The sequence below is a fragment of the Grammomys surdaster genome, unplaced genomic scaffold (genome assembly GCF_004785775.1).
Source record: "Grammomys surdaster isolate TR1022 unplaced genomic scaffold, NIH_TR_1.0 169, whole genome shotgun sequence".
NCBI classification, from domain to species: Eukaryota; Metazoa; Chordata; class Mammalia; order Rodentia; family Muridae; genus Grammomys; species Grammomys surdaster.
In genome coordinates this window covers 13697675-13719192 of record NW_021604617.1, presented here as the reverse complement: position 1 = coordinate 13719192, position 21518 = coordinate 13697675, and the positions used below count along the sequence as shown (strand labels likewise).

General features: G+C 38.5%; 2 protein-coding genes across 2 annotated transcripts in view; one reads left to right on the top strand and one right to left on the bottom strand.

Moving 5' to 3' along the window:
• The window catches only part of Cenpq (centromere protein Q), a 12467-nt gene extending 9051 nt beyond the window's left edge, over positions 1 to 3416 (bottom strand). Inside the window, exons 1-4 of the mRNA XM_028766677.1 lie at positions 3343 to 3416; positions 2534 to 2668; positions 2245 to 2299; positions 1105 to 1231 (exon numbers count right to left, since the gene is read on the bottom strand). Coding sequence (XP_028622510.1) covers positions 1105 to 1231; positions 2245 to 2299; positions 2534 to 2632 — 281 coding nt within the window. The 5' untranslated portion in view covers positions 2633 to 2668; positions 3343 to 3416. The remainder of the gene's footprint in view (positions 1 to 1104; positions 1232 to 2244; positions 2300 to 2533; positions 2669 to 3342) is intronic.
• A 222-nt stretch (positions 3417 to 3638) lies between these two features.
• Positions 3639 to 21518, top strand: part of Mmut (methylmalonyl-CoA mutase) — a 24720-nt gene continuing 6840 nt past the window's right edge. The window contains exons 1-9 of the mRNA XM_028766752.1: positions 3639 to 3739; positions 5631 to 6049; positions 7228 to 7595; positions 9934 to 10091; positions 12166 to 12337; positions 15286 to 15534; positions 18098 to 18209; positions 19461 to 19576; positions 20946 to 21061. Coding sequence (XP_028622585.1) covers positions 5671 to 6049; positions 7228 to 7595; positions 9934 to 10091; positions 12166 to 12337; positions 15286 to 15534; positions 18098 to 18209; positions 19461 to 19576; positions 20946 to 21061 — 1670 coding nt within the window. The 5' untranslated portion in view covers positions 3639 to 3739; positions 5631 to 5670. The remainder of the gene's footprint in view (positions 3740 to 5630; positions 6050 to 7227; positions 7596 to 9933; positions 10092 to 12165; positions 12338 to 15285; positions 15535 to 18097; positions 18210 to 19460; positions 19577 to 20945; positions 21062 to 21518) is intronic.

The following is a 21518-nucleotide window of genomic DNA, read 5'->3' as shown; positions in this document are numbered from 1 at the left end:
GTGAGCCACTGTGAGCCACTGTGAGCCACTGTGAGCCACTGTGAGCCCAGTTTCATTGATTCTGTGGGTTTACTAGATACATATTTAAACAACATAATTTACTTTTAATTTAAATTCATTATAGTAAAAGTTTTAGTATTGTATTTAGTATTGTATATCTATGGTTTTATTGTTCCTGGTATATATTAAAACAAAATAGTGGATTTCATTAACTCATACACACTTACACACACATACACACACACCACATGATAACCTCAACACATTTTTCCTCTATTACCCAGAAAACACTTTAAGTAGAACAACTGCAATTTCTTTGAATCATATTGCATCATAAGAGTTCATATACCCAACTTCTCTGGTGCAGTCATGGTGGAGTTCTGGTTATATTTTATATAACATGGAAGTTTTCACAGAAAGTGTTAATCATGAACATGATTTCTGAAGAATTAATATTGACAGAACAATTTATAATTTTAGAGACTGCAACCCACACAAACTTGATTTCTATTTCACTGACAGAATCCCAAGTTTCTATCGTTAAGAAAATCTTTTTTTTTTCTTGTGAGGGAAGTGCTAATCATGAATCACCGACCATCTTTTCTGAAGTTGAAGAATACGCTATTGCCTTAAAATACTGTTAGACTATGCCAATCATGAATCAATGAGCATCTTTTTCTGAAACTGAAGAATACTTTATTGCCTTAAAATACTGTCAGGGTATAAATTTGGTATGTCTTCCATTGGCATATGTGCAGAACACATGGTCTTCAGCTCATGGAAATTCTAGGAGAGAATGACTGGCTGGACAACACACAGGGCACTGGGGTATGCTTTTAAGTGACACTTGGCCCCTGGTGCTAGTCTTCTGCTTTGCTTCCTGAAAGGTATTGCTCCCAATGCCATGATGTTCTGCCTCCCAAGGGCTCACAGCTCCTGAACCTGTAAGACTAAACAATCTCTCTGTTGTTTAGGATGTTTATGTTAGGCATGCTGTCACCTCCATGAAGAAAGTAACTCAGACATGCAGTAATACTGAGACAAATGTAAATTAGTAAATACCTAAGAGTCAAGAGCTGGGGAAAAAAAAACCTTTGAACTCACAGAATTACTGATTCCATCATACTTTGCAAATACTCTTCAGTATTCTTTGGAAGAGGCTGCCAGGTTGTTCTCTTGTTGGATGATATTTTTACCCGTTTTAGATGAACACATTTTGCTTTTCCGGTTGCTGGTAATACAAGAGAGTCTAATCAATCTAGAAGTTTTGCAGTTTCACTTAAAATTAGTTTTAACATAAAGAACAGTAGTGGCATTATGAAGCTAAAACGTACTACTTTTCAATTCACATCTTACTGCAGCTATAACGTGTCTGTTACTGCAGACGCATTTGCTGTTGTGACAATTCCTGATATACAATCAACTCACACTGCAATAGAAATACTCTCTAATAAAGAATCAAGTTATTATTATTAAGACTTGCTTCTGAAAAATGACTTGACTTCTTAAGAGTTTCAATAAAAATACTGGAAAACTACTTCTACCAAACATTGGAAAGAGAACAAGCAAGACATAGATACTGACTGGAATATCTTTAGATCAGAGATGAGTAACTCATAGAAGGGAACAGAGAATTGTTTTCTAGTTCTAATCAGTATAGCTGGTAAACCTCAACAGTGTTTGCTAGAAGGATTCGATAATGAACTCTTCTACTTACAAGGGATAAGCAATAATATACAGTATTGGCTTCACAAATACTAGGTAAAGGAAAAAGGGATGCTATGCAAATTACAGGAGTGCAGAAGTTACAATGTAAAAGCATGGTACCCTAGGAAATAGAAACGCAGGACACTATCTGCACCAATAGGTAAGATAGGAATCTTCTTACAAAGAAGCCATGTTTAAGAAAATGGTATTTCAAACTAATTACATTTGAAATGCTTAAGCTAGTAATTATAAACTATCAAACTATCAGTACAGTACTGGCAGAAGTGAAATCACAGATGTCTTAGGTTTGTCTTTACGTCAAAGATGTGTAATTCGGAGTGGGGGATAATAATTTGTCTCCTAGTTCCTCTCAGTGTGACAGAAAAACCTCTCTATATTTGCTACTAAAATTAAATACTATGGATGTGGCTGCTTATGACCACCTTTTACTATTTCTGAACTTGTAACCAAGATGCTGAAACATTTGGCATGAAAACCAGTAGAAGACACTTTAAACAAGACATACAGCACAAATACCTTTAGAGGACAGACGTCCTGTATGACTTCTGTTTCTTTTTGCTGTGCTTTCAACCTAGAGATATACAAACAAACAACAGATAAAAAGATGGTTTTGCAACACATATTCCATGTATATAAATACTATACCTTCCAGGAGGCAGAAAAAAGTATAGGAGATATTATAAACAATGCACTAAAGTATGTGATATGAATTACAATTTGTAGTAAAACTGACTTTTAGCCCTTTGAAGAGAATAGATATTTTTAATCAAAGTGATCTGAAAGATAAGATTTGATATTTCATTACCTCATTCGCTGGCAAATCCTCTTCCTTATCGGCTCTTTGTTTTAAATTTCTTTTCACCTGTTGAGATTTTGTCTTAGAAGCATTTGCTTTACCAGACATTTTGATCTAAACAGTACAATCACGATGATACATAGTCTGCAAAGGTGCAAAAAAAAAAAAAGAGATAATGGCTTGTATAAAGGCTCAACTTCAGTGTTAATTTAAAAAAAATTAAGATAAAAATTTCTTCCTGTTCCCAGATCCACAGGAAATCATAGCTTAACAGTTGGCTGGTAGACTCGGATATGAAAACAATTATTATGCATGAGATATACTAAATGCAATCAAATTGATTTGTGGGCAGCTGTGGTGATATCTTTGGATTATTAGATAAGAAGAGACATTAAAAAGTCCTTAAATGAAATTAGCTTAAGTCGGACAGCGTGACAGCTCAAAGGACAATGCTTTGCTTTGCGAACCAGTCTGTTTAGACTTGAATCTTTTTGGGAGGAGTGGAAAAAGGGGGCGAGGCGCCCTGCTTCTGTTTGCTTGTCGTTTACTGAAACTAGTTTAAACCGACTTATCTCAACTTAAGCTGTTTATCTGCGAACCACTAACGAGAGCAAACTTTGGCTACTCTGTCGGTCGCTCCAGGACGAGGTACAGAGCTTCAGGAACGAGGACCCAGAGGGTCAGAGAGAATAGAGACGGAGGCTCATTGTTTTTACTCCTCCCTGGAGTTATCTCGAACTGCTGCCCTTGATGGCAGAGACCTATTCGGACATGAGACATTGCCCCTTTAAAAAAAAATACACAACAACGGAGTTTACCAGAACTGCATGAGGCTCAAAATCATTCCCTCTGGATTCGTCAGTCGCTTAAGCGCTTCCTCGATTCTTCGCTGTTTATTCACCGACTCAAAAAGCGCGCGTCTCACTTACTCCGCCCAAAAACCCGGAAAAGAGAGGCAACCTCAACGACCTGGAAACAGGAAGTGTCAATGAAGAAAGATACATTTGATTGAAAGAGGCGGGCCTGCTGGCGTATCTCTTATACGTCATCAGACGCGCGCCCGCAACGGCGGGATTGGATTGGTTGAACAGAGGGCGGTGTTGGCTACGCCCCCTGATTTGACTGGCTCCGGAGCTCCAGCTGCGTGCAGCTGTGACCCGCGGGCTTCAGGGTTCGGCTCTGAGATCGGGGCTCGCCCTGGTGACCCCCAACACTGTGAGTAAGCCCGTGCGCTGTGAAGCACGTCAGGCTTGCAAGTCTCTCCCCTTACTGGGTTCCTCCTTCTGCTCCACCTCTCTGTCTTGCTATCTTTTCCTTCTTCCTTCTTCACCCTGTTTCTGTGATAGGAAGCCGCCTGCTTGTTTCTGAGTGTAGATGTTCACTTCGATCGATTGGCTTCTCATTTCCCCCTAGGCTGTTGGTATTCGGAGGTCGCGGCTGCAAAGTGCTTTTCTGCAGCGCGGTAGCCTTGTCGCTGTTCTTTTCTGGTTTTCCACGCAGGCGCAGGAAAGAGGTCACGTGTAGTTAGTTAGAGGTGCATGAGACTCAGGTGGTTTCTAGGGTGTTTTTTTCTAGAGGTAGTGGGACAAAAAAAATTTAAGTGACGGAAGAAATGAAAAAGGAAAGGCGGGTCTAATTTGATTAAAAACAACCACTCCTCCCGACCCCCCAAAAACCCGTAACCTAATTTCGATGTTTTGCCATAAGAGCAAGACACATGCGTGTAATTTTAAACCACTTGCTGAATTTCTTCCAACATTGTTTTGTGTTTAATTATTTCTTTAGGTTAATCGTTCTCATCCTTTCCAATGCCAAGATCTTTCAATACAGTGGTGACCTCAACCATAAAATTTATTTTTGTTGCTACTTCGTAACTGTAATTTTGCTTTTATCAATCCTAATGCGAATATTTTATTACAAGATACTTAGAGAAAGCGCACACAATGATAATTGCACAGAGTACTAGTTTCCACAAACGTAGTACATCTTGTAATTTATGTCCAGATCACACAGTCACCTTTTTTCTTTTCTGTACTGACTGCCATAAGTCAATACTCCTGCAAGTTCCGATATGGAATATAATAGTTTCATTACATTCTGCCGTTTGTCTATGTTGTAACACACTTACTCTAACTGTAGATGTTTATAATGTTTGTTTTTCTAGTGCAGATAAAAGAGCAGAGAATTCCTGTTCAGACTTTTACTACAGAAGCTCTCCCAGAATGGATGTTGCCCACTTTAAGGGAGTAGCATTTTTGAGACGTTTTCTGTTTCGGAAGTGTACATTGTAAAATAATTAAAACTGTATTCCCATCAGTGGCTTCTGCTTCTTGTTTGGTGATCGGTAATAAGTATTTGTCAGTCTTCAAGGCTTCACTAAATTGGTAGATCAGAAGTTATATGTAAAATAGAATTTTAGACTCCAGCTGCCCAATTAGTGTAAAGCACTGGAGAGACAACTTTATTAAAGAAATCTGTGTCTGATTTTCTTTTTTTAGAAAAACTATAGGCTCTACATGTTGAGACTGTGTGAGACTTACTTATCAAGTAATTGAGGCAGCTTGCTCCTTTTCTGTGCGGGTAAATGGCAAATGCAGCAAACTGTGAGTTTTCTAGGATTTCCAGTACATACAGCGTGTAAATGGCCAAGACAGAAATAAGTTTGACAGATACACAGAGACCAGGTCACAGATGCCTTCGGTGCCTGCAAGTCTTCTCCATATACCAATAGAATGTCTACCAGAAGCCGGCAATCTGTGAATGGGCTTCGAATGCAAATCAATTGAACTGTTATGTTCCAATCCACCACATAATATAACCGTGCAGAAATTTTGAGGAGAGTATGATATAGTCAGATTTGCATTTTATGAGTATAGAACAGGTTTCAGGGGGCAAAGACTGGTCAGTAAGACCAACCAAGAGACTGTAAAGTAAGAAGACTACAGCGAGAAGAACAAGAGTAAGTGTTATATCAGATGCAAGACCAGAAAAGGAAAGAAAGATGAAACGGGACCAATATTCCTTCTTTTTTTTCCCAACTTACTGAAATCTCTCAATTTTTTTCACATTTTGAAATGTATGTATATTGTTTTCTTAATTTTTCTAGATCTGTTCTCATTTCCTTTTGGGAGGATTCATGTTTCACCATGTTGAGAGCTAAGAATCAGCTTTTTTGGTTATCACCCCATTACCTGAAGCAGTTAAACAATCCGTCAGCTTCCAGATGGAGACGGCTCCTACATCAGCGGCAACCCCTTCACCCAGAATGGGCTGTACTGGCCAAAAAGCAGCTGAAAGGCAAAAACCCAGAGGACCTAATATGGCACACCCCAGAAGGGATCTCTATAAAGCCCTTATATTCAAGGGCAGATACTATGGACTTACCTGAAGAACTTCCAGGAGTGAAGCCATTCACACGAGGACCTTATCCCACCATGTATACTTATAGACCCTGGACCATCCGTCAATATGCAGGCTTTAGTACCGTGGAAGAAAGCAATAAATTCTATAAGGACAATATTAAAGGTAAGATTTTAATATGAGCCATGATGCTTATGACAGCATGAGACACTAATTCTTTTCTTTAGATAGGACATTGATTTTGTGCTTAAATTTGTTGTGAAGCAAATGGATGCTTTTCAACTGTGGTCCAAAATATATGAGTCAAAAGTAAGACGTGCAAAATAGTTGGAGAGAAATCACACTTCCGTATACATTGTCGAAAAGAAAGGGGATGAAGATCTATGAAGAAAAGAGAGATACAGTCTGTCTTTGGAAAACGTTTAATTAGTTTCTGTGTGATAGAAATTGGAAGGAGAGGCCAGCCTGGTCTACAGAGTGAGTTCCAGGACAGCCAGGGCTATACAAAGAAACCCTGTCCAGAAAAACCAAAAAAATTGGGAGGGGAGCTTAAATGATGTCAAACACAGTCGTAGGATGTCAGGTGATAACCATGTACACAGAGAAATCTGTCCTTAGAAAGTAAAAGCTATGATTTCCTTTCTGGTGTATGGTGAAATCTTACTGTTTGCATGCTAAACTTTAGAATTTCTAAGTTTATGTTGCTTACAGAGAGATTGGATTCATGTTTAATGTAGACTATTGTAATTATTTAAAAATTGCACAGGGGCTGCATATTTACCTGAGTGGTAGTGCACTTGCCTAGTGTGTGGAAGGCCTGGGATTTCATTGGTACTTCCATTAAAACCTCTGTAGGGTGATGAGAATAATCTCATCATTCTAAAATTTCTACTTCAACAATATTTGAATGGCTCTGCATTCTGTTATGACCACAGTAAAGAGTAAATATAAAGTAACAAAAGCTTATACATGCTAAGTTGTATTGAGAATGTGTGATCAGCTAGATATTTTTGTCAATATTGAAACTATCTCAATAAAAAACTTAATAAAAACAACTACTGAAAGTATCCGATGCATGAGGTGAAGCAACAAATCCTGTGTGGTTCTGAGATAAGTGGTTTTTATTATTCTGTTGCTTTTATTATTTCTCATAGATTTAGCAGCTCAGTTTGTGTGTCTTAGCTTCCTGGAAAGTGCCGGTTCCTAGAAAGTCAAATGCTTTTCAAATTTGTTTCATATGAGCATGGACATGTAATAACAGTATACTTTGATGAGGTACATATGCTTAGAGTTCCTTTTATCTGAGACTCTAACATACCCAATGTTTTTCTTTATGTTCTTAGCTGGTCAGCAGGGGTTGTCTGTCGCCTTTGACCTGGCAACACATCGTGGTTATGATTCAGACAACCCCCGAGTTCGTGGAGACGTTGGAATGGCGGGAGTTGCTATTGACACTGTAGAAGACACCAAAATCCTATTTGATGGCATTCCTTTAGAAAAAATGTCCGTTTCCATGACCATGAATGGAGCCGTCATCCCAGTCCTGGCAACGTTTATAGTAACTGGGGAGGAGCAAGGTGTGCCGAAGGAGAAGCTCACTGGCACAATTCAGAATGACATCCTAAAGGAGTTCATGGTCAGAAATACTTATATTTTCCCCCCAGAGCCATCCATGAAAATTATTGCTGACATTTTCCAGTACACAGCACAGGTATGCTTGCCTTCTACAGGTCTTGCTGTCGTCATCTGTAGGGATTTTCACAGTCTACTCCAAGTTACCTTGAATTTCACAGCTGAATAAGTTAATATTGTCAGGCTGTCTTCTTGTCATAACCTAGACTATGTTCGACTGTTTTTTTTCCATTAATATTTAATTGTCTGATAATTGTTACAGTCAGGGAACTCTAACTTCCTTAGTTCCCTTCAGAGTTCAGATGGAGTGAAGATACATACTGATATCAAGACACATGGGCATTAGAATGTCAGAGTCATTTCTTCCACAAACTGGGTTGGAACAGACCAGTTATTTGTTTACCACCTCAATGACATACCTAATTCACCCAATTAGGCACAGATTAGTGGGAGGAGAAGGCTCCCTGGGCCGCTGCAGGGGGAGCATCTCCTCTACCTTTGCCTTCAAGCAGTCCATGTTTTCTGAGGTGCTCACACTTCGCTCCTTGCTAGTGATGCTTTACTCTTCGTGCCCCTTAAAACTGTTCAATGCTAAAGACACGGTCTCTCCTGCACCAAGGCTTCTTTTTAACCTATTGACCCTTTAAACTCTCTGTATGTAGTTAGATCAAAAATCCTACAAGCATTTTCTGCATGCCTCATTTGATACTTTGCCTTTGTACATCACAAAGTATGTTCATGTTTTATATCTGCCCAGTTGTACTAGATAGAATTGTGTGTGTGTGTGTGTGTATTTTATATAGCTGTGTATTTATATCACATTTTGAGTTTGTAAAGATTCTGCATAGTGATGTGTAACAAGCATGTAAATAGCAGGGGCTTCAGGTAAATAGGAGTCCCTTCTGTTTGATGTAAGGTAGTTAGAAGGCGGGCTCTGAGAGGTTTGAGTCTGTGGAGCTCCATAGTAATTGGAACCCCAGGTTCCTTTTATCTTGTTTCTCTTTTGTTGTTAGGTGTATCAGTTATGGTTAAGGAAGGAAGAAGGGAAGGATGGCCAGATGTGCGAGAGGCAGAGGGATCTTACAGAGGAACGTAGCCAATCCTTCTATCTCTATGGACACAGTAGTAAGAAAAGACTGGAGTGTAGGACTTGTACCGTGGAACTCTAACCTAGGACTTGCTGTGAGAGGAAGAAGGTGAAGACTGCTTACTGGAGTGGATAGTATCACCCGATGCTTTTATATCCTTACGAATTTTACCTTGTAAAAGGCCCCGTTGTTATCCAGAAGTTCAGAATTGCTTTACATAGTCCTTCCTGTAAATGACAACATCCCAATTTCAGATGCTGATCACATGATTTTTTTAAGTACTTTATATACTGATAATTTTATGTTTTATGAGAAAATATTCATATCATGATATTACTGTGTTAACCACTCACAAATGTACAATGGCATGAGATGTATTTCCACTTCTATGCAACCATTACCAACATCTACTTTTACTCCTAATTTTGTAGAACTGAAACACCATCCTGCCCCCCTTTCCTGCTCTGGTGTTCCACCATTGTATTGCTATAAACATTAGCAAATTTGAATATTGCATATTGCTTATATGAGTAGGATCATTCAGATCATTCAGTAGTTTTTTTTTTTTTTTTTTTTTTTGGCAGGCCCATTTCATTTAATATAATATCCCCAGTGTTTGTCCACTTTATACCATACCAGAATTTCCTCCCTTTAAAGATTGAATAATATTCTATTCTTATACTTTAAAAGACTATCAGAGCTTTAGGTTATAAGTAGAATACTTGAGAATATAAAATACAGAACTATATTTATATATTATATGCATGTATATTTGCATATATGCAAGGCATATATCAATGCACCATATTTATGTTATACCATATATAAACAATGGCAACTAATTTTTTAAGTGTTTAGTCCCTGCTAGGTAATCTTTGATTTTCTTTTTTTTAAGTTAGCATTTTGTCCTGTTTCCTTCAAAATATAACATTAATATCAGATCAGTTCTGCTCATAGTATACTTGTTCATATTTGTTAACTTCATTCAAATAAGAAAATATTCTAAGTAATATGAAATTTATGTGCCTTCAACATATCAGGCAAAATTATAAGGTTTTTGTGAAGTCTAAGCCAGCCTAAGTGGTAACTGATGCAATTGTTGAGAGAAAAACAAGCGTAAGATCTTAAACACTTCATAGCTCAATAGTTGAAATTTGAGAGTGAATCTAATATAACAGATGCTAGGTTGTTTTTTTTTTCCCAGTTAAGATTATAAACTACTAAGTATATCTGAAATTGAACATCATTTAAAGATACTTGCTTTCATAAAATAAATCTAATAGAACCTTTTCATATTTTATTCTTTGTTGTTTCTATTATTTTAAATAGCACATGCCAAAATTTAATTCCATTTCGATTAGCGGGTACCATATGCAGGAAGCAGGAGCTGATGCCATTTTAGAACTGGCCTATACTATCGCGGATGGGTTGGAGTACTGCAGAACTGGACTCCAGGCTGGGCTCACAATTGATGAATTTGCACCAAGGTCAGTAGATTAAACTTAGGTGTCTTTTCTCTGTTTAAAACACGCATAGGACTACTTTCTTGCCTGTACAGCAAAATACACTGATAAAATAAATTTGTAGAGATAAATGCCATGATAGATTTAGATTGTGTTATATTTTTCCAAGTGAGAAAGAGAAAATAAGACAGTATTAGCAAAAAAAGAATCAGCATTTAATTTGACCATACTTCATTAATTGGAGTAATGCCATTTTTTTCTAGTGATTTACAGAATACAACTATACGTATTTAGAAGGCATATTAAAATACAAACATAAAATAAAGTCACTTTAATTTGTTTTTCCATTTGAAAACATGGAAATCACCTATTCTTTTTTTTTTTCTGTAATACTTACATAAATATTTGGGGATTCACAATACTGTTCTGTCTCAAAATGAATTGTTAATAAAGTTGTATGGAAAATATAGAAACATATCATTGAAGTTTATGAAGTATTTAAATCTAGGTTTCATTCCAATCAGCAGTCTCTTGGTGAGCCTCTCCCTGAAGCTAGTCTCACCTATGACCTGGCAGTTCAAATGTATAAAAACGTGGCTAGTGAAGGTTCCTTTATTCTAAGGTATTGTACCTTTTTACAGTGGCTTCCAAAGCGTAACTCGGTGACACCTGGATATTATAGATCTTCAAGGTCTATACTGTTCCTGAATATTTTAAAAGTTTGCTTTTCTTTTAAATTTCCATTTCTCCCAGAATTTATCTAGGAGTTTCCCTAAAGCCATATGGCATGTTGTAATTGAAATAGATTGAAGGTTTATAAGGTTTTACCTATCTTCTTTTAAGCTGCTCATTAAAGAAGTTTCAAAAAATGTAAAACAGGACTGGGAAAATGGCTTAGTTGGTAATTACTTGCAGAGAATCTGAGTTCAGTCACTACAACTAGAGTGTCGAAGCTAGAGGTAGACTTGTAGTCCCAGTGCTGAGGAAGCAGAGGCAAGTTCCTGAGGCTCAGTGACCAGCTATCTCAGGTCATTTGAGAGTTCTATATCAGTGACAGATCCCATCTCACAAATAACAAGCAAATAAAGGTGGATGATGCCCAAGAAACACACCTTACATTGTCCTTTGTCTTCTACATGTACACCTGCACACACAAAATGGACAACCTTCTAGTAAAAAGATTTTAAAGTAGAAAGTAAAATATTTCTTTTAAGTTTTTTCTGATACATTTTACTTGTTATAAGACACTATCTATTTTCATGTAATTATTTTATAAAAACTAATGATAAAATTTAGATAAATATGTTATGTTGAAATAAAGAAAAATTCTTCAGTCTTCGTAGATGTTGAAAATGAGCACAGGTCCTAAGACCTTAGTGTTTACAGAGTATATTGAGTTCCATTAAACTTCAGTGTCTTAAAGCTCACTTGTTTTATTTGAGATTTTATAACCTCTGACCATTAAAGGCAAATGTGTAATCTAAATATGCAAGTCAATTTAATCTACAATAGAATATAAAAGGAAAGATATAATAGTGAGGCTAATGGCAAATTAGAGGTGAAAATCTCAATGCTCAGCTATGTTCTTAAAACACACACAAAGGCAACCCTGTGCTAAACAAACAAGGCAAGGCAAGCTGGTATTCCAACGTTTTTTTTTTTTTTCTTATTTAAGAAATGGATCTTGAACTGGACATATAGGTGAACGGTGGAAGCATATGTCTAAGCAAATGTAAGGCCACAAGTTCAGTCTCAGCATGGAGAAAATAATTGAGTTTGAATGCTACTAGGGATGGAGTTCTGGGTCTGTAGTGTGTTGGGTAAGCATTACAAAGCCACATCCCCAGCCCAAAAATCTGTGTTTAACTCAGCAACAAAAGAAAATTCCTTCCTAAACAAAATCACTTGTGAAGTGAGTAGTTCTCAATAGAAGCAGATATTCATAGTGTACAGTTACTTAGGTAGATGTACATTGCTTTTAATTCAAATTAGCATTGTTTGATACTCAAATCTGGACATAGTTTTTCTAATACATGATACAATTAGTTTACTTTCTTGATTTTTAAGTTTCAGCAGGTTCTGGACTTTGCCCTTTTAGGTTGTCTTTCTTTTGGGGAATTGGAATGAACTTCTACATGGAAATAGCCAAGATGCGAGCTGGGAGAAGACTGTGGGCTCACCTAATAGAAAAAATGTTCCAGCCTAAAAACTCCAAATCTCTTCTCCTAAGAGCACACTGCCAGACGTCAGGGTGGTCACTTACTGAGCAGGTATGTGTGGAAGAATAGAGAACTTGGATAACGGAAATGAACATTTTCTTCTAGGAAACAGACACAGCTAGGAAATGTGTTTAACAGCCTTAATATCTGAGAGTCATAAATATCTTCAAGCATAATGCATACTTAGGTTTTGAGTTCACGCATACTGAATAGAGTAAGCTCCCTCTAGTGGTTAACACTAAAACCTTTCCTATCTTGGCTTATCTTACTATTTTATGTTAGCAGATAAAGTAATGGGTCTGTTTCTAGTCCTCTTCAGACATGTTTGGCAATTCTACTTTGTTTTCTTCAGTCCACTCCCCTTCACCACTCTCTTTTCCCATGCTTTCTTTTTCTAGATAGTCCATGTCCAAGTCTTTTTTGATCAAATGTATCCTCTCTGTTACTCACCAACTATAAAGTATCTTTCTCTCTCTTTTCATGCGTGGCTCTCTTTTAGTTTTGTGACCTACAAGCGCACACACACACACACACACACACACACACACAGAGTTTTAAATCTAGGTTCTCTGGATTAGAGGAAAACAAAGGTATCCTCACTCTGGGTTATTTTGGTGAACATGATTTCCAGTTACATGCATTTCCCTGCCAGTTATGATTTCATTTTCTTTATAGCTGCATAAGAGCCCATTTTGCTCGTGTCTCACTTTCTGTTTTCATCTGTTGACAGAGATCCAGGGTGATCTCATTTCCTAACTCCTGTGACTAGAGAATGAGTAACAGGTGCGCGAGTGTCCCTGTGCTCTGTTGATTTGGAGTCCTTGGGAGTGCACTCAGAGCACCATAGCTGGAACATTCAGTAGTGTGCTTCGATGCTCTTAGGAATGTGGGACTGATTTCCATAAAGACCACACAACAGTTTGCACTTCGACTAGCAGTGACTAAGCCTCCTCTTCACATCTTTGCCAACATCTGTTGGTATTTGTTTTCTTTTCTTGGCTTTCTACCTTTCTTTTTTTTTTTTTCTATCTATTAATTCCTCTCTCCCTTCCTCTGATGCAAGGCCTTACTGTATAGCCCTGGCTGGCCTAGAACTCATTAGGTACAGTAGACTGACTTCTGCCTGCCTTACTCTGCCTCCTGAATGCTGGGATTAAAAACATATACTTCTATACCTTGTATCATTTGTGTTCATGATGATAGCCATTCTGACTGGGAAGCAGTGGAACCTTTTTTAAAATTTATTCTTCTCTCATGTAATAGATCCTGACTGCAGTTTCCCCTCTTCCTCTCCTTCCAGTCTCTCCCTCTCACCTCCCCTCTTCCCCAGATCCACCCCTCTTCAGTTTACCTTAAGAAAAGGGCAGGCATCCCAGGGACATCAACCAAACATGGTGAGACTAGGCACCTCCCCTCATATTAAGGCTGGGCAAGGCAACCCAGTAGGAGTTGTACAAGGGTCCCCAAACAAGTAAAAGAGTCAGAGACAGTCCCTGTGCCCACTGTTAGGAGTCCCACAAGAACACTAAGCCACACACCATAACATATATGCAGAGGACCTAGGTCAGACTCCCTGACTGTCAGTACAGTCTCTGTGAGCCCCTATGAGCCCTGGCTAGTTGATTTTATGGGCTGTGTTCTTGTGGTGTCTCTGATCCACTGGTTTCTACAATCCTTTCTCCCCTTCTTCCTCAGCCTTTTCGAACTCTGCCTAATGTTTGGCTTTATTTTGTTTTTTGTTTTTGGCTGGTTCAGGTTTCTAATTAAATAAAACCTGAAAGCAGTTTTAGTATGCATTTTCTTGATGCATATTGAAGCTGTGAACATTTCATGCTCACCTTTACATTTCTTGTTTTGAGAACTGTCCAGTTCATTAGCCCATTTGTTGACTCAATGGCTTTTAGGCTTGGGAGACTAACTTTTCCAGTTCTTTTTGTATCTTAGGTATTAATCTCCTATCGGTAGATTTTTTTTTTTGATATATCTATTCTGAAGCAAGTGTCTTTACTCTGGTGATTGTTTCCTTTGTTAGACAGAAGGTTTTTAATTACATTAAATCTCATTTTTCAGTTCTTGGGATTGTGTACTCTGCTAATATAGTAGAAAATTATTTGCTGATGAAGAAGAAATAAAAACCTCTTTAAATTTTTATTTTATCTAACATACCTATACACATACACACCGTTGTGTTTTAAGCAAGAATACAAACAGGTATTCAAAGACTATTACTATTTTGGTAGTGTACTTTGTTGATTCCATTAGAATTGTGTGGTGATAGTTTTATTTCTGTATCAGTCCATTTCATACGTTCACTTACTGTGATTTTAAGTTCCATGTCTTTTCTACTTTTAACATTGAGTAACAGTGAACATGTTCTTTATGACTAGAGAAGTAGAGATTCTCAGGCTGGAAGGAACTTCTATAATATTTTAATATACTGATTCTTACAGTTAAAGCTGAAGTCTATAGAAGTTAAGTGACTGGCCAACATCACAGGAATATAATGAAATGGAATCCAATTTCCTACCTAAGAGTTTACACTTAATCAGTTTAATTAGTCATTTCTTAAGTACACACTTTGTACACATCCTTTGAGGAGATACTCTGAAGTATTCAAAATAATTAGGAGATAGTTAATTAGGAAAAATTTCTTGTAATCTAAAAAATCCTATACTTCATGATATGATTATGGAACAGTATTTAAACAGCGTAAATGTGTTTGATATTTCTTTGGAATATATGAGACAATGTTTTTATGTCCAAACCTGGACTAGACACCTTGGCTCTTAATTCTTTCCTAGCTTGCTGACTAAATTGTCAGAGTTTATTTGCTACTCAGATACTCTGATGTTTGATGTCTGGTGTTAAATCCATCCCCAATGTGCTTTTGAAATTGGGGTAAGTTATATAGTCGTTGCTTAACTATAATGTGTCTTATCTCTCTGTTGCCTGTGAACCTTTTTCTTGCTTTGATTTGGATGTCTGGTCAAATGTTTTAGGATCCTTACAATAACATCGTGCGCACCGCAATCGAAGCCATGGCAGCTGTGTTTGGAGGAACCCAGTCTTTGCATACGAATTCTTTTGATGAAGCGCTAGGCTTGCCCACTGTGAAAAGTGCCCGGATTGCCCGGAACACACAAATCATCATTCAAGAGGAGTCTGGGATCCCAAAAGTGGCTGACCCCTGGGGAGGGTCATACATGATGGAGTCTCTCACAAACGATGTGTTTGACGCTGCTCTGAAGGTCAGACCTTTAACTTTGCCTTTTATAATTTTTTAACATATAAATAACCATTTTTAGATTTATACTAAAATTATAAAATGCATGTGAGAGAAGGGAAATTTATCTTGGACTTTATAGTTTTCACTACTGAAACATAATTTAAAAATACATTTCTGTTTCTCTGCAGGATTGAAAGATAGCTATTATAAAGTACATATGCTTAAATAGATGCACAGACACAGACAGACGGACAGACACATGTAGACAACACACATAGACAGACACATGTCCACATACACAGACACACACTGACAAATACAGAACTACACAAACACACACAGAAATAGATGTACAGGTACAGATACAGATGCACGCTGACACATACATGCACACACACAGGCACACACAGACACACACACACACACATGGGCAGCAGTCTCTTGTCGTCCATTTCTCATTTTTTTGTTTATTGGAATATGTGACACAGTTTTTTTTTTTATCATCTGTGTATTTTAAATGACACATATATCATTTCTTGTAATTTTGTTGTCTTTACGAATTAGACACGAAACTTAGACACCTGTGATTTGCTGGTTAAATAATATTTGGCATTTCAGCCAATTAATACCTTGCCTTTTCTTTCCCCTTCTTACCAATATCATTCTATCAGCTTCATCCCTCCTGTACCATTCTCATGTTCTTATTTGATTTGAACTTCTCTCTAGGTTTGTTGAGATTTGTAGAATATGACGTGTGACTCTCATGCCTGCTATTTCCAAGTACTTCTTTTGTAAAAAGTTATTTAATTTTCATACATGCCTATCATGTATTTGGGTAAATTTCATCCCCTATATTTTTTTTTTTTGCTTGAATTCTTCCTACATTCACTTTTCCTGCTAACTTTATGTGCTCTATCTGAAAACACACACACACACACACACACACACACACTCACATACACACACACACACACACATACACACACACACACATACACACACACACATACACACACACACACATACACACACACATACACACACACACACACAGACACACACACACATACACTCTCAGTCCATTTTGTGCTGCCTCTGTATGGATGTGAGACCATCTCTTGTCAGAACCATCTTCCCTACAGAAAATGGTTTCGCCCGCTCCTTGTAGACACCAATTGCCAAGAACTCCTAAAATAGAGATGGAACTTCATAGCCTGCTTCCCTCTCCAGAATGAGATCTTGAGTGGCTTAATTTCATGCAGGTCTTTGCGTGCAGTCCCAGCCGCTACTGTGAGTTTATGTGTACAATTCGGCTGTTGTGGTTGGCTCAACTATTTTTCCCCAGACACCTACCCTCTCTGTCTCTTAGAGTCTTTTCAGCACCGCTTCCACAGTGCTCACTTTAGGCTTGGGGGAAGGGATGGGATATAAACGTCCTACTGTGTGTGGAGTACTCCAGTCTGTTAGTCTCTAAGCGCTGACCTGTTGTATGTCTCTATGTTAATCGCAAAGCACTTCTCCCAGAAGCTTACTAGGAGACGAAATCATTTGTAACTTTACCTGTTTGACAGTTTCTCCATTATGTTCCTGTCCTTGGTTAGTGTTGATAAAATCCTGAGCTCGGCCGTGTCAAGGACCTCAATGACTTAGACCAGGGAACTGACACAGCTTTCCACTAGTCCACCGGAGATGTACACAGTATGAGCAAGATCAGCAACAACAGCTTTTTTTCCCTAGATGACTGCAGCCTGAGGCTGCTACCTTATGTAGACCTAATGTGGAGAGTAGCTAATCCCTCCTCCTGTGCTAAAAATAAAAGCACTGAGCTCACGGCTGGCCATTGCTCCTAGCTGGCACATCTGTCTGCATCAGGAAGCTTAGGGCCCACCCAATCCCAGCTTTGCTTTGTGTGTTTTGTATATGTCTGTCTCCCTTAATTGTCTGTCGTTCCCCCGCCCTCACCCCAGCCAAGTTCACAAACCTATGCACATGAGCTGCAGCAGACTTAGTTTTGAATTATTTCTATTAATAATTTGACAAGCAAATTTCTTAGTATTAGTCTGCTTTTCATGCTCAGTTCTTACTCTTATCTTTAATATTTGTAATCAGAAATTTGATGCTGTTTCATTCCAGATCATTCTTTTTGAAAGCGTCAAGATCTCTTCTGACTTGTGTCTTGGCACACATCTTGTTTGCACATTTTTCCTATACTGTACTGGGTTTTTGATAATTCTCTCCCATCTTGTATACACTCATATATGATATTCCTTCTTACTCATGTAACCAAAAATAAAGGCTAGAGATTTGGAGCTATTATTAGCTTATTAGCATTTTCCTATAAGATTTGACTGAGAAATTTCAGGTTTTCCAGAATATATTTTTAAAGGGTTTTTTTTTTTTTTGTCTTTTTAGGTAGCTTTAAGTACATAAATTCTACATATTTCTTTTGTATTGTCTTCTAAAGTATTTGCATTTGGCTTGTAATTTGAATGTCGTTAGGGATCTATAACATCCAGGGCTGAATGCTTTCGTGTCTTAGTTTTCTTTTTGTCCTTTTCCCCTTGTTGGCTTCTCCTTTTCCTTAGCTGATACATGAAGTTGAAGAAATGGGTGGAATGGCCAAAGCTGTAGCAGAAGGAATCCCTAAGCTTCGCATTGAAGAATGTGCTGCCCGAAGACAAGCTAGAATAGATTCCGGTAAGAGAGAATAGAAAAGCTGATACATGAAGTTCAATCATAAGGAGAGCAACTAGTTTTCATCTATGGTTACTCTGCACAACTGGTACAAAAACATTTTTAAATGAAACAATGGAAAAAGAGGGTTTCAGTACAGTATTCCTCATATCTGCATATCTGCCTATATATCCGTATGTCTCTATCTTCCGTCTTTGCGTTCTTGCAAGCATATATGTGTACCTATAACACACACATGGATATATGAGTGGATATTGCCAATGACTATATTAAGGATGAAGTGCTTGACAGTCATTGTGCTCCCTATGAAGGAATTCACTCATCCACTCTGGGGATACTTTTGGCTATGCTCTGTTTGAGGTGTCCACTGTGGCTGGGCCTGCAGCCATGACTAGGACAGACATGAACTCTTGGGTACTCCCAAGAGATTCCACTGGAGTCAAAGAGGAAATGTACAAGTAAAGATACAAAGTCATTACTGATGATTCTAAGTGCTGTGAAGGAAGCAAGGATGCAGGTGGTGAGTTACCTTTGTAGGAAAGTGTGCTCGTAATACTGCTTTATTACGGATAGGGTTTAAGAGCACTTGCCCTTTCATTAACAACAACTGCTTATAAGAAAAAATTTTTAAAATTCCAAACCGCTATTGTCTATTGCTACTTGCTTTGCTTTCTAAATCTCTGATGGAAACTGACTTGGTTTCTTGTGTGAGGAACTGAGATAGTGTGTAGCTCAGGAGAGTAGCAAAGCCCTTCCTTGTGGAAAACCCTTCATGGAACAGTGAACATATGGGGAGGGGAGGAGGGGAAAAAGGAGATGGGGAGAAAGGGAAGAGAGAGCGAGAGAGGAAGAGAGGGGAGAGAGGGGGAGAGAGAGAGAGAGACAGAAAGAGAGAGAAAGGCAAAGAGAGTAAGAGAGTGAGGAGGTGCTAAACAGCCCCTTTTATAGTAAGCCAGGCCTACCTGTCTGTTGCCAGGTAACTCTTGGGTAGAGCCTAGAAAGAATGCTAGCACTTTCTACTCTTTTTCTGTCTCTTTCTGTCTGTGACTCAGTCTCTTAGACTTAATTTTAAATTTAAAAAATAAAATAGCAATATATATGATACCCAGCCTTACAGGATGCAGTTTCTGAATTACGCTGAAATTCATTATGAGTTAAGACGATTCCTTAAAAATATGTAATGATCAGAGCATTCTCAATAGGGGACAACTTATGAGCAAATCCACTTGTTATTTTCCTTTGGGAAATCAACAGGTTCTGAAGTAATTGTTGGAGTCAATAAGTATCAGTTGGAAAAAGAAGACTCTGTGGAGGTCCTGGCCATTGACAATACTTCAGTGCGTAAGAAGCAGATTGAAAAACTCAAGAAGGTATTGTTGGCGATTATTTCCTAAGTATGTCCTGGGTTCTGAGTTCCTACATTGTTCTGTATAACGTCTGTAACATCCACGCGAGGTCAAGGTTATTTCTCACTCTCTTTTATTTTTTAAGGAGAGATACTGGGAAACTTGCTTGGAATAAATAACTGGCGAGTTATGACTCACTTAGGTCTCTTAAGACTTTAGTGGTGAAGTCACAACATAAGGACACAGTGTGGCTTAGGGTCAGGGTTTGAGTCGGGCTCTCATTGTCCTGTTCCACTACGCCATGGTTCACTTGCTTCTGGAGTTTTCAGATTACCTGTGTTTACAATCCCCTTTGTAAGCCTCAGTGTCTAGAGAGCTGTCTGTCAGTGTCTAGAGAGCTGTCTGCACTCGCTGGAGTGCGTGCTGTATGTTCATCTTGGTGAGCACCATGCTTCTGTCTTATTTAATTTCATTCTGAAGTTATGCAACATAATTATGTGAGAGCAGAGCCAGGATATGTCTGATAGGTATGGTGAAGGCGGGAGGGTGCCTCGGCGGGCCCATGCCAGGGCATTCCTTCCCCCTGAGGGACCAGCCATAGGATGGGTATGGTATAGAATAGAGTTTATTTAGGGAAACAGGAAGGGGAGTTGAGTAGAGACAGAGAGAGGTATAGGGTGAGGGAGAAGAAGAAAGAGAATAGGCTGGCCAGGAACATGTGAGGGGGGGGGGCGGAGGAGAGAGAGAGAAAGGGGAGAGAGAGAAAAAGGCAGAGAGAGTAAAAGAGCAAGGAGGGGCCAAATAGCCCACTTTATAGTAAGCCAGGCCTACCTGTTTGTTGCCTGGTAACTCTTGGGTAGAGCCTGGAAGGAATCCTAGCACTTTTTGTACATTTTCGTTCTCCCTCTCTTTCTGTCTGTGACTCAGTCTCTTGGACTTATTTTTAAATAAAGGAATAGCAATATGTCTGACAACCAGCATGTTGTCAGTCATCTAAAGGACACTTCTGGTATAGTTAAAGTCCATAAGTTCTGGTCTGGTCTTCCACTGTTAGTTGTGAGGTTCCGTGGCATCCCACTGCAAAAGGGCTACCTATTTTCATTGGGGTTTTGCTTCAGAAAAACCTGGATAACACTTAGGAAAGTTACCACTAAGCTTGCTTCTGATTTGTTGGCTTTGTATTAAATCAGAATTATATGTATATACTATAATTGTGTTAGATAAGTGAACATACTTACTTAGTTGAGTATTTTCGTCTTCCATTGCTTCCCCTTTTTTGAGGTCAGGATGACAGAACATGATGGTCAATAGAATATATGTCAGGGTTTAATCTTTTGGTACCCATTTCTTTGCTCTTCCAGATAACTGTTCCCTTTCTTCTTTACTTTGTAAGATCAAATCCAGCAGGGATCAAGCTTTGGCTGAGCGGTCTCTCAATGCACTTACCCAGTGTGCTGCCACTGGAGATGGCAATATTCTGGCTCTTGCCGTGGACGCAGCCCGTGCAAGGTGAGCATGTGGGACTTGGGAGGTTTCAAGAAAATGAAAGTTTGATCACTTTCACTTTCCATAGTGTACCCAAGTGAACCATTGCTTCTGTGAACTGTTTTGAGTTTAAAAGAACATAATGGAAACTACTAGGAACTTGATACTAGTTTTTGTCAAGTTGCAGGCCATTTTCTCTGACAGAGATTAGAAATCGTGTAATTCGACTGTAGCTCAGATTTTTAGGTTGAGATCGGATGTACCCTCAGGTATACCATCAAGGTTGTGTGTACAACCTTGCCATAGTCTTTGAAGGAGTGGAGAAAAGACTTCTTGTCATGTCATTGCTTTTAAGGCATTAATCATGATGCAACCAGAAGAATAAACAGCCCCAATCTTAAACCTTTCTCCGCTGTTGCTAAATAAGTCTGAAGTTTTAGGAGGAAGCCACAGGGAAGGGAAGGGAAGGGAAGGGGAGGAG